The sequence below is a fragment of the Pituophis catenifer genome, unplaced genomic scaffold, assembly GCF_029215685.1.
Source record: "Pituophis catenifer annectens isolate HBS135680 unplaced genomic scaffold, rPitCat1.0.hap2 SCAF_2, whole genome shotgun sequence".
Taxonomy (NCBI): Eukaryota; Metazoa; Chordata; class Lepidosauria; order Squamata; family Colubridae; genus Pituophis; species Pituophis catenifer.
In genome coordinates this window covers 119266253-119279823 of record NW_027256882.1, presented here as the reverse complement: position 1 = coordinate 119279823, position 13571 = coordinate 119266253, and the positions used below count along the sequence as shown (strand labels likewise).

The 13571-nt window shown below is 38.9% G+C and overlaps 1 protein-coding gene across 6 annotated transcripts in view; it reads left to right on the top strand.

The window, feature by feature from the left end:
* The window catches only part of GABRG2 (gamma-aminobutyric acid type A receptor subunit gamma2), a 57245-nt gene that overhangs the window by 29724 nt on the left and 13950 nt on the right, over positions 1–13571 (top strand). Inside the window, exon 6 of one of the 6 annotated variants that reach the window (XM_070934247.1) lies at positions 1007–1031. The exons of the other annotated variants lie outside the window; for them this stretch is intronic. Within the exon in view, the coding sequence (XP_070790348.1) occupies positions 1007–1031 (25 nt within the window). The remainder of the gene's footprint in view (positions 1–1006; positions 1032–13571) is intronic. 6 annotated transcript variants of the gene reach the window in all.

Genomic DNA, 13571 nt, shown 5'->3' with positions numbered 1-13571 from the left:
AATACACCAACCCTAACAGCTGTTGAGCCACTGGGAGAAGCATGACACCCCCCAACATTTTTTGAAAATTCCCTAAGCTAGCCTGCTTTGCATTCTATGCTTGCCTGATGCAGCCTGAAATGCTTGTCAGTAGCCTGTCAGATCACAGCTAGCTTCCAAGAAAGCTGCAGTGAATCTGGACTGTTTTTTGCTTCACCCTCCAGTCTTTTGAATGAAGACAAATTTTGCTTGTTACTTACTGTTCTTAGAGTCTTTTCCCTAGGGGAATTTGAAACAAAATGTTCTGGCAAAACTAGGGATGCAATTTACTGAGACATTTACATAAGATAAGTAAAAATAAAAATGATAAAATTGAGATATGAAAGGATTTAGTGATATGAACCTGATCAGCATAATATTTTTCTTCTTGCTTATACTTCAGAATTCTTCTAGCCCTTTGCATAGCAGAGTAAATATGCTAAAATCTACCCTACTTAGTAGCTTCCTGGGGTACCCAAACGTATTTTTCAAGAGGCAACTGAACTTTCTAGTTTTTCTTCGAAGACGTTTTGCTTCTCATCCAAGAAGCTTCTTCAGCTCTGACTGGATAGTGGGTAATGGAAGGATTTTGGACATTTTGGACATAGAGAAATGCTGGTTTGAAAGAGGGGTCGAAGAGCCCATCTATGTCAAAATTGAACAGCCCTATCTCAATAGAGGGGGAGGAATATAACATTGTCTATTTCCAGTTCACAACACAGTCCTTTCGACAGTTCTAAGAAGGCTCCATACCCATGTGCACTACTCAACTAATGATCAAGATAAATCTCCAGATGGCTTCAATAATTCTCTAAAAGAATGCAAATGATCAGCTGTCTTCAAGGAATATAAATCCTTCCATTACCCACCATCCAGTCAACTGAAAAAGTTTCTTGGCTCAGAAGTGAAACATCTTCAAAGAAAAACCAGAAAGTCCAGTTGCCTCTTTAAAAAATCATCTTTAGGACAACCACAACCTGGATGACAGAGAATCTCCATAAACATCTCCCTGGGTTGAATGTCCACTTTTTTAATCTAATGGTGCCCCTTGAGTTTGAAAGTAGTTGGAAGTATCTTGCTCTCTCCTTCCTTGCCCCTAAATGAAGGTGTTTTACAGGAATGCTCACTTAATGTTTTATCCTACCATAAGCAACCCTTAGAACTGATGGAGCAAATGCTGAGTATTAACCTGCTTGGCTACTTCTAGACTGACTCTGAGATGACATTTATTCTTGGGATCATTGCACTTACAATTTGGCAAGCGGTTTTGAGGTGGGCAGCATCTGGAATTCATGTTTCTTCTTCACACATATGGTCAACAGCATTAGCTTTAGTGATTGGACAATGCCTTTTACTAGGGGGTTCAAGAAAATAATTTGTCCAAAATGTCCTTAGAACAGGATTTCCCAGGCTTCCCTTTCACGAATGTCCAGCAATTAGTATACAGACATGAAAAGCAAAAGTGAAGCAATATCCTGCCTGCTAAAGAAAAATTGTCACTAGTTGGGAAACACTGAGGATGACAAGCTGGAATACTGTGATCATTACTTCTTTCTCAATAAAGTCACAGTGAAAATACAATATTCCATAGGACAGTGTTTATTTTATTTATCAAATTTCTATATCATCCATTCACCTAAATGTCTCTAGATAGTTTACAAATGCTGAATGCTCTGAATTAATATCAACATTTATAAATATATGTGGATTTAAAGGATAGAAGTTTTACAAATAATATGGATTTTCATACCGTTTCAGCAATTTGAGGGAAATGGATGGAATAGTTGGGAGGGGGGAAAGATGTTGCCTCAAAAGTAAATGTACTTATTTGTTGGATTTTATCTTGCTCTTTCTGGCATATATAAAACACCCTCCTCCAGTTTTTATCCACAACAATCACCCTGTGTGGTTAGGTGGGTGGTAGATTGAGTAATGACTCCAAACTTACTCAGAAACCGTTGGTATCTGAGAGTAAATTGGATTGAGATGGACAGGAATAAAAATTGATTGATTGATTGGACTTTAAACAAATCTGTGCATTCCTAGTACAATTCCTTAACCACTACATTACATTGCATTCTTTGAGAACTCAGTTGTCAAAATGGCTAGGATGTAATAATGAATAATAATTATTATTAATAATAATGATTGCCTATCCCAGAAAGGACTTGACAGGTGGACAAAAATGCCAAAGCCATCTTAAACATCTAGCTGGCTGTGCAACCAACTATAATAATAAATTTGGAAAGAAATGAACAACACAAAATGTGCATCCTATGGAAACTAATTAATGTTGATAGATGAAATCCTCATCTTTTTTCTGTCATATGTTCAAACATATTGTCAAAACTATTCTTTTTATTTGTCATATGTTCTCTGTTTCTCTCTGTCAAATGAATTAACCCTTCCATCAAAAGCATCCAGTTCAGGAAGCAGCCAACACTAGTTATATAGATTTATTTTATTTTATTTCTTGGACAGTGCTAGTTCAGATCTTCCTAGAAACTCAAAAATCCCACCAGGACAAGGAAACTATTATTATGTCAATAGCATGTTATACTAGAGTGTCCTCTTGTTTGAAACAAGCACTGGTGTGACAAATGTACTTTAGATTATGATTTGACACTTTCCCCCTTTTTAATATGTACAGTATATAGATCTATAAATATAAATATAAATGTAAAGCATATAATTATCTCTTCAAATCCTGACTGGGCTGCTTCTCTGTGATTTGGGGGATGGAATAAGAGAAAAATAAGGTCACCCTGGGTATAAAAGGGAAAGCCATATTTCCTTTTAACAAGCTCTCTGGGAATTATGCTTTCTTATTATGTTTGTTTCCCAGAGGTGGTAGAACAGCCAATCTACTATTTGAATGGCAGCAAAACTTGTCTCTTTTAAATTTTAATGAAAGGAAAGCAATTCAGTTACCTCAGCTCAATGAAAGGCAATATTATCACTTGCTATTCTTACATTTTAACTGCTTCTCCAAACAACTCCTAGCATGTTTCCTCTGCTAACCTCAGTTAATCTTTTTTGTTGTTATAGTTAAAATGAATAAGATATTTTTTTGGTTCAGTGTGCATGAGAGTCAGTTCGTGTAGCGGTTAAGGCATCAGGCTAGAAATTGGAAGAGTGTGAGTTCTAGTCCTGCCTTAGGCACAAAGACAGCTGGATCACCTTGGGCCTATTACTTTTGTTCAGCCCTTGGAAGAAGTCAATGGCAAACCACTTCTGAAATCTTGCAAAGAGGAAATGCTAGGAGTCAAGACTGACTTGAAGACAAAAACAAAAACAAAAAAAGTATAATATAGGCAAATCTCTCATATTCAATGGAAGGATCATTTAAAATTGAAGTTGAAAGTTTATTCCCATAGTGTATGGAGAATAAAATCAAAAGCCATCTTCATATCAATGACTTTTTGCTCTTGTTGCTTTCAAGTACCTTATTTGATTTCATGTCAATTCTTGTTCTATGTTCTATGATCATACAACAAATAAATACATAAATAAATCTACTGATAATTTATTTATTTATTTATAGAAAACCTTGTGGCAGCTATTATTTATTACTGTGTAACATGAGGCTTATGCTATGTATTTGCTATTATAATTAGTTAAAATTAGTATCCCAACCTTGAGTTAAATCTATAATATAGTTTTATATTCTGTTCCAGCTTCTGCTTGCATGGCAAATGGGTTTAGATTTTGGCACTTGTACCTTCTAAATTTTTGACAGTATTTGAGAGGAAGATGTAGTGAAGAAGAGAATGATTAATAGATTGTTTCGGAAAGTATTGAAGAAGCTGATGTTTGAATTGAGTATCTTTAAGTTGGCTGAGATCTGGATGTTCTTTTTTCTTATTAGCAATATGTGAACTGAAATATTACACCTTTAAAATATAATATGTCTCACAAACTCAAAGCAATTTTCTTAAATGTTATTGGAATAGTAGTGCACTGTGCAGGTTAATTGGGAAGCAAATTTTTTAACCAGTCTGAACAACTCAAACAGGAAAAAGGAATTATTCTTCTCTCTAGTGGCTGCTGTTTGGAGAGAAAATAAAAGGAGGCATATGCATCTTCATTTGCAGATTATTTACACATTGGTGAATAATGGTATCTTCAGAGCCAGTTCAATCAATATTCAAGCGTAATACTGAATATTGATGGTCTTTTCTTATATAAGCATATTAATCTTCCCAGTACCAAAAATAAAATTCTGGCAAGTCTTTAGTAATCTCCAAGGAAGGTTTGCCCCTTTTGTTCTTACTATTTTTATGGCAAGTTCATTTTTTCTCATATCTTATGTAAATTCTGTGTTGGAAATTGTTTGGAGCAGATATACCAGTTCTGGATACACCATGCTGTTTTATAAGCCTCTTGACAACTAAATGGGTAAAATATAGCTCAGTGCCATATGTACACACAATCTCCCCCACTTCTTAGATTTGTGGGCATATGCATTGCCAGGGAGCATATTCTGGACAGCTACATGATGCTTCTTCAGTCTTAAATAAGCTGGCTTTCCAGAATGCTTCTATGAATTCTCTTCACAACCAAAATGTCACTCATTTATTGCACTGCAAGAAATGAAGCAGTTCTTCAATGGGGTAAAATGTGAGTCCCTGAACATGAGAGTAGCTACATTGAAGCCTTAGGAAAATGCAGCACAATTATAAAAGGAAATTGCATTTATCCTTGGAATAAATGGTATAAAGAATACATTGTTCTAATATTTAGATACGGCAATACTATAGTGATACTACTAATTGCCCAACAATAAACGATATACCATGTTTTCCCAAAAATAAGACCCTATCTTATATTTTTTTGAACCCTGAAATAAGCGCTTGGCTTTATTGCACTTATTATCAGGGGATGTCTTATTTTGGGGAAAACACAGTATAATATGATTATATACAGTTAATATTTAACTGTACCACCCCACTTAAATAGTCAGATTGTTCACGTAGTTAAAACTGGACATGTTTTTACAAATGAAAAGAGTTTCCATGAAAATTCCATGACAACACAGTGTACACTGTACACTGGCCTGATACGCCAGTTGCGCCCCTTTCTAGATCGGGACTCCCTACGCACAGTCACTCAGGCACTCGTCACTTCCCGCCTGGACTACTGCAACGCTCTCTACATGGGGCTCCCCCTGGGGTGCACCTGGAGGCTCCAGCTGGTCCAGAACGCGGCCGCGCGGGGGATTATGGGGGCGACGAAGCACTCCCATGTGACACCTCTCCTGCGCGAGCTGCACTGGCTCCCGGTGGTCTTCCGGGTGCGCTTCAAGATTTTGGTGACCACCTTTAAAGCGCTCCATGGCTTAGGGCCGGGGTACTTACGAGACCGCCTTCTGCCACCGATAGCTTCCCACCGGCCAGTACACTCGCACAGAGTGGGCCTCCTCAGGGTGCCGTCCGCCAGACAATGTTGGCTGGCGACCCCCAGGGGGAGAGCCTTCTCTGTGGCGGTGCCCACCCTCTGGAACAACCTCCCCCCAGAGATACGTACAATAATAGACCTCCGGATTTTTCGTCGGGCCCTGAAAACCTATTTATTTCAATTAGCTGGGCTGGCTTGAGTTAAATTTTAAATTGATTTTAAATTGGGTTGTTTTAATTTATGGCCAAAATATTTAATTATTTTAAACTGTTTTTAAATTTTGTATGTTCTGTTTTTTACTTTGGCTGTTCACCGCCCTGAGTCCTATTTGGAGAAGGGCGGTATAGAAATGGAAACAAATAAATAAATAAATCTCTTATATAAGGTTGTCTCCCTCAGTGTTGGCTTTGACATAATTTCGTGCCTCTATAGCAATAGCAATAGCACTTACATTTATATACCGCTTCACAGTGCTTTATAGCCCTCTCTAAGCGGTTTAACAGAGTCAGCATATTGCCCCCAAGAATCTGGGTCCTCATTTTACCCACCTTGGAAGGAAGGAAAGTAGAGTCAACCCTGAGCCTGGTGAGATTTGAACTGTCAAATTGCAGGTAGCCACCAGGCAGCAAAAGTAGTCTGCAGTATTGCATTCTAACCACTGTGCCACCGCTGCTCTATAATCATATAACTGAATAAAAGATGTCAATAAAAGGGAATATAACTAGCTCAGAGAGCACCAAGTACTCTACAAATAGAAAGTGATTTACCATAAGCTTGGAGGGTGAGGGGAATATGTTTTCAAATCAGTGGTTTTTACTTAGTCACAATGTCACCGAATACAGTTAGGATGTATCTTTAGAGCAAAAATTGAAAACCTGGCATATATAAAGACTCTGAAATAAATTCTGTTGAAACCATTATCAAAGATGTATCACTGTTTCACTCCATTATGTAATGAAACCTTAATTGTGGCTTAGATGAGAATGCTTGGAAAAAGACAGGACCGGTAGAGGTAACTTATGATCCCACATTATGCTAATTCTGGGCAGCTTTCTACACAACGGATAGATTTACTGTGTTCCAGTTGTCAGCTGCGGTTTCAGAGATACTCAATATAGTGCTAGAAGCAAGTCTTTAAACATGTACCCAATATCTGAATCCAGTTCTTCTGGGTACGAGAAGCTGATTCTCCTGAGATCTCTCAAGTCAGTTCTCCCCAGTTCCTTTGCAAGTATCTTTAAAGAAAGCCTTTAAAGTGATTTCCACTTCAGCCTCTTCCCCAGAAAAAGAGGAGACTCTTTTTTCTTCTTCCTACCCTTTGAATTTTTTTAAAAAATCAAACTAATCATGAACAAATAGAACAGTTTTACTACTTGCTATAAAAAAATAGCAACCAGTTATATAGACAATGCCACATGAGTAAATGTTAAACCTAAGCTATTTAACTAAGTTAGTAAGCTATTTAGCTTTACTACGTTATTTAATTTGTTGGGATGATTTTCTTTCAGAGAGTATTTATTAAGAACCTACTAGTTTACCTCCTTAAAGGTGAAATACCGATTGTATCCTTCCCTTTTTCAAAATATACAGGTCAACATCTAGCAGTTTATGCACCCTCTCCATTTGCTCCTGGTTGGATCTTTCCTTCTGGTGACCCCAGTTTGCTTTTCCATTGGAGTCTTCAAGCCTTGATTTCCCCCTACCCCCACTCACCAATTTTATTGATGAATTATTTACAGGTAAAGCTGATAGCTTTTTTCTTACCCATTGGCTGAACATTGAGGACTAAGGTTTTTATAGCTACCTATGTCTCCATGTTTCTCTTTCCTATTAGGGAATAAAGCTCAGATGGAATGATTTGTAGGAAAAAAATGCCTCAGCCTGCTTCTATTCCCTTTTGGGTACTTATAAATAGTCTTTCTTTTCTCTCTCTCCCTCTCCCTCTCCCTCTCCCTCTCCCTCTCCCTCTCCCTCTCCCTTTCTCTTTCTCTTTCTCTTTCTCTTTCTCTTTCTCTTTCTCTTTCTCTTTCTCTTTCTCTTTCTCTTTCTCTTTCATTCTCTCTGGACAAATTCCTATAGTTTTCTTGGCAAGGTTTTCTCAAAAATTGTTGACAATTGCCTCCTTCCTAAGGCTAAAAAAAGTGACTGGCCCAAGTTCACATTTGTGCCTAAAATAAGACTAGAACTCCTAGTTTCCTGACTTCTACCCAGATACCTTCACCACTATGTTGTTGTTGTTGTTGTTGTTGTTGTTGTTGTTGTTGTTGTTGTTGTTGTTGTTGTTGTTGTTGTTGTTGTTCTTCTTCTTCTTCTTCTTCTTCTTCTTCTTCTTCTTCTTCTTCTTCTTCTTCTTCTTCTTCTTCTTCTTCTTCTTCTTCTTCTTCTCCTCCTCCTCCTCCTCCTCCTCCTCCTCCTCCTCCTCCTCCTCCTCCTCCTCCTCCTCCTCCTCCTCCTCCTCCTTCTTCTTCTTCTTCTTCTTCTTCTTCTTCTTCTTCTTCTTCTTCTTCTTCTTCTTCTTCGTCTCCCTCATCCTCATCCTCATTCTCATCCTCATCCTCATCCTTTTCTTCCAATGGCTCCAGGCCTGACTTCCTCTCATCTACGTATCTATCTATCTTGCATGCAGCATTAGAGCTTTTTACAACTTTGTTAATACTTCTGATTTTTTTTTTTTAATTGCTTTTCTGCTTCTTGGGTCAGTATTTTTCTTATCTTTCCTTTCCTCATCTCTATGTCTCTCCTATCTATCTTGCACTCAGCATCAGGACTTTTTATAACTTTTTAAAATACTTCTGAGATTTTTTATATGCTCTTCTGCTCCTTGGGACAATATTTTTCCTATCTGGAAGTCATCAATTCCAAAATCCTTAGGGATTCCAACATGTCTAATACGAACAATTTATCTCTCCCTTAATCTCCACCAATGTTTTCTTTTGGGGCGTTCTTTTTCTCTCATTCTAACTTTTTATAGTCTCATATCTTTGGCAACCAGGTATTATCTATCTCTGTCTCATCTGTCTATCATGCCTGTCCATCCACCAGAAGGAATTCATTACTTCTCTTACCAAACTGCTACCATGTTTCATCAAACTTTTATTCCATCACAAACTTCCTAGTAGCATACAGCTTCAGACAGGTCTTATCTCTGAATGAATCATTTTATCTGAAAATATACTGTATTTGTTCAGTTTGTTAACAGTTATACTATATACTAACAGTTATACTACAATAAGCAAGCAAAAAGGTTGTTGATCCTTCCCCCCCACACACACACACACTTCCAGGATTCCATTCAAGTATATTTATCCAGTTGAATGAACTGAGAATTTAAACAAATCTGTGCCCATCCCTTGCTTTTCTCATTTTTATCTCTCCACCAGAATGCAACAGAATTCTTTTTAGGACAGCTGGTGTATACGTGCATGCCTACATGCCATGTGGGCATATGCCAATAGTATAAGCTGGTTCACATCTCTGTGGTGACTCATACTTACTTAAGCTGTTAGACATTTGATCAGTCTTTAAGAAAAATTTATTGAATCAGTCTGAGCCATTTTTTTTCACCATCCAACTGCTGTTCTGGCACTGCTCATCACTAAAATAAATACAGGGAACTCCTAGCACATGAAGAATATTGATGCCAATTTTTGATGTCTTGATGATTTAATTCTGATTTCAGACTTGCTCATCTTTAGGCACATAAAATAAAAGGAGCAGTTAAGGTACTCATCTCCCTTCAATAAGGAAAATTGGCTGGTTGTAAAGACAGACATTATAAAAGATGAAAAATACCTTTAAAATTCTGCTTTGCTCCATTCAATGGAAGTGACTATCTTGTTAATTCAATTCCAGTTAGTCTATTTTGGTCTTGCATTGCAAGTTCATGCTCTATACATTAAAGAACAAAATATTGTTTTATATGCAGGCATGTTGACATATTAACTGTGCTGTTATAACTCTGCTAATCTTGATTTATCTCTATAGCTACAAGAGCTAGTTCACCAATTGACTCATTCCGTACTTTAGTCAATTGAACAGTTGTCTTTAGAATTCAAGGTTGGAAGCATGCAGGCCCTACTGTGTATTAATCTGTTAAGGCCACATTTTGCTATACCTTTTTTACATAATGGAATCTGTATCCTATATGAAATAATTGAACTAGTCCTGTGATTTCTCTATTCTTTCTTTTTTGGAGAATGTTTCAGATCTCCTTTACTGTCTTTCACATATGTTGATTGTTTTGTAAATGGAGACCAATTCCTACATGGCTTAATATTATTTGACTTTAAGGATAGCTGAGCCCATTGAATTGGTTGGAGGGCCAAGAAATCAATGTCAAAATATACTGTAGTGACTTCCATGAATGTTCACAGAAAGACCAAGATATAAAAGAAGTCTAGACACATTTGCTCTGTATAGGGCCTTCAATTTCATTTTGTGACCCTAGGAGAGTAGATTGACCATAAGTCTGAAAAGGGATGACAAAACTGCAGAAAATCATTAAAATAACCATGTACTTTTCCCTCCCCTGAAAAAAATGGAAGATTTCAATTCTATCTATATTTGGGACATATATAAATTATATATAAATATAAATATAAATATATATAAATTTATATATAAATATATAAATTATCTGACCAATGCAGCCCATAGGAATAAAAATAGTATTGATTGGTGTCCCACAATCATGCAGGAATTAACGGTAAAATTTTAATTTGCAGGAATAAAGGACCTCTCCTTTTTAAAATATATATGGTAGCACAGTGGTTAGGATGCAATATTGCAGGCTGATTCTGCCCACTGCCAGGAGTTTGATCCTGACCGGCTAGAGGTTGACTCAGCCTTCTATCTTTCCAAGGTCAGTAAAATGAGGATCCAGATTGTTCGGGGCAATATGCTGACTTTGTAAATCACTGAGAGAATTCTGTAAAGCACTGTGAAATGATCTATAAGTCTAAGTGCTCCCTCTCTCTCTCTCTCTCTCTCTCTCTCTCTCTCTCTCTCTCTCTCTCTCACACACACACACACACACACACACACACACACACACACAATCAAAGACAATGAAGATTACATGCCATCCATTTCTTGTCCATTCTTAGAAATCACATAGATTTTCTCTGTAATGATCTGTCCTTAACCTGGTCCTTCAATTCTTCCTGAACTGGTTCAGTTCTCCCAATGTGCATTCATAATCACTGTATCCATTCACTATACTGCTAGTAATCCCATTCTTCTCTTTCCTTCCACCTTTCCCAGCATTAGAGCCTTCTCCAGAGAGCTAGATCTTCAAAAGTTGTCCAAAATGGAGTGATTTGAGCCTGGTCATTTGTGTTTCAAGTGAGAACTCTGGATTGATTTGTTCATTGTGTTTGTTTTCTTGACTGTCCACAGGATTCTCAAGCATCTTCTCCATCAATAATAAAGATGGAGGGGAAAAAAAGAAGCATCCCCCTCCATAATGGCTCCAATGTGGATTAGACCACAGTGTACTTATACTGTAAAATAAAAGCAAAGGGTAGACATAAGAGGCATATTTAAGCATCCTATAGTTCAGCCTTGAAGGATCACTGAGCTTCATAGCTCAATCTGGGGGCTCTTGGAACCACTTGTGCTCATTTTTTCTTTCTTTCTGTCTTCCTTCATGCCCCTGAGGAAGAACTGAGAAACCTCAGCCTTTATTTTTCAATTATCCATTAATAAAATGCCCTTTATGTCATATGTACTAGCAGAAAGCTAATGCACAAATTTTTTTTTTGTATCAATAGCATATATCAATTGAAGCTAAGTACAAATATTTTGTCATTCATTTGGTCTGCATTTGCCAAGGTAAATATATAATTATCCTCTATGTTGCTTCTATGGTTGAACAAAAGGCAAGTATAACTGTATCGCCAAAATTAGGGGGACTATGCTAAATGTTTTAACGTCCTGTACATTCTAATACAAGGTCTCCCTATAGCTTTATTGTGCTGGGTTAACTCAAGCACTCCATTATGGCTTTAACCAAATGCCACAGCAGCTGTCCCAGGCAAAAGCACAATTTTTAATTTCAAAAGCACGCTGGCCCAGTTGTTGCTTTGAGAAAGAATTTGAGTTGTGAATGTTAGTTTGTATTCACTGGAAGCACTACAGTGGTGACTGTAGGCAGGTGTCTGTTTGTTTTCATTGTGAAGACCACTACACAATGAAACAGCTTGGTGTCTGCTTTACTGAGTTACAGATGTGATGCCAAACATTGGATTCTGTTGTAAAACTGCTAAGATCACCACAACACTGAATGAACAGTCTGGTTGTTTTATTGTTGCAACTGCAACATTCTTGCTCTTTTCATGCTTGGGTCAATGTTGTGATGTTTTTGTTATTTCTTACTTTCTCCTGAATTTTTTGGACTGAGAGGCAAGCAAGCTAAAAAGTAAATGGAATTCTGTTAGAAGGAAGAGAAGGATCTGAGCTGCAATAGAAACAGGATTAACATTTTAAAACAGTCATAATACTGTATATGTCTAAGCGTTATGACTGTGAGAAGCTTTGGTTTGAAGGCAATTCAATCAAACAATTCCTTTGAATTGAATGTTTGGCTTGAATTGCCAAATCAATTTGACCACCAAATCAAGTCAATTTATTTCAATCTGATGTAAATATGTGTTAGAATTTTGCAAAAGTACAAACAGACATTTAATTTGTCCAAATATCTGAATCAAATTGATATGATAGTTTGAATTGCACAGTTCAATCAACTTGAATTTCAATCAATATGTCTTTGAATCGAACATTGTGGTTGAGTAAGGTTTGTGGCTAATTCACACACTCCTACTAGCACATCTCTTCAGAATGAAATTCCTCTTCATTAGAAAGCCTAGGTCTGTGACAATCTGTATAGGATTGCAGCTATATATTGCAAAATGAAAAAAAAAGGTATTATCTATATAAATAAAAATGTAAATGTCCGTTTGTACATAACTGCACATCTCTGAAAGTTCTTCACCAATTGCTTTCAAATTTTGACACAACGTTGCATTCGACTACGGGCGTGTTTTTACATACCTATATTATATACATGTCACACCTGTGACAGGTAAAAACATGAAAAACATTGGAAAACATTGAAAGACATTGACAAACATTGAAAAACAGCGCCATCTCCTGGACGTAAAACTAACATGGCAGCCTCCCAGCCCTGATTACGCTCAACAGTTTTCTGCTCCTTATATTTAGACTCTCCATATTGCTTCCAAGAAACTGCGCATTTGGAAGGCAGAGACGCCGGAGGGCCATATCCTGCCACCAGGCTCGGCAGGTAGGCAGCCGGCTCCCCTCCGGGAAGCCCTTGCAGCCGGCACTTCTAGGGCTGGGTGAGGCCCGCCCGAGCCTGGCTCTGACCTCCCCCTCCCCTGGCCACCCACGAACTAGCCTCACCCGCCGCTGCTGCCCATCCCCCTCGCCAGCCGCTCTCAGGGCTCCCTTGAAAGAACACCTGGCAACGAGGCTGCCTGGGTCCGCCGAGCAGGAACCCTCCATCCCTCACCTGGCCCGAATCGCACCTGGCCCAGTGCTACCATGGGCCCCGAGGTCAGAAAGACCAGCCGCTAACCGGCGCTATGCGAATCTGGTCGGTGAGCGGGAGATGGAGGCAACTGGAGCCTCAGGGTCGCCTTTGACCAGTACCACCTTTGATTCCCAGGTGGGCGCTCTGGCAGTTCACGGAGCCTACATGAAAATTTCGGCCTCTGGAAGAAAAAAGGTTCTGGGGAGGCTTCAGGGGGCAGAAACGGGCAGGAGGGAGGATGGCCGGCCCTCCTTCATTTTGCCTGAAAGAGTGGGGGATTTAATCATTCCCCTGCCCTTGGCAGGCAGGGGAGGAGAACTGTGCAGCAGGGGTCCAGTGGGGTGTGCGTGGCTCCTGGCTTTGCCACTTTCTTCCTTTGGCCGGGAAGCCCCAAACCAGCCTCGAACCCCCACCACACCCCCTCCCTCCCTCCCTTCCCTTCCCTGCTGTGCATCTCCCCGTTGAGCCCCCAGAGAACATCTGTGTAGGGAGGACGGAGGGGGCCGAGTTTCTGCTGTGGTGCGGAGAGCTGCGAAGGCCTGGCCTGAAAAGGTAAGGGCAATGGCGGGGGATGCAGAAGAGGCCGGGCCAGAGACAGAGATAA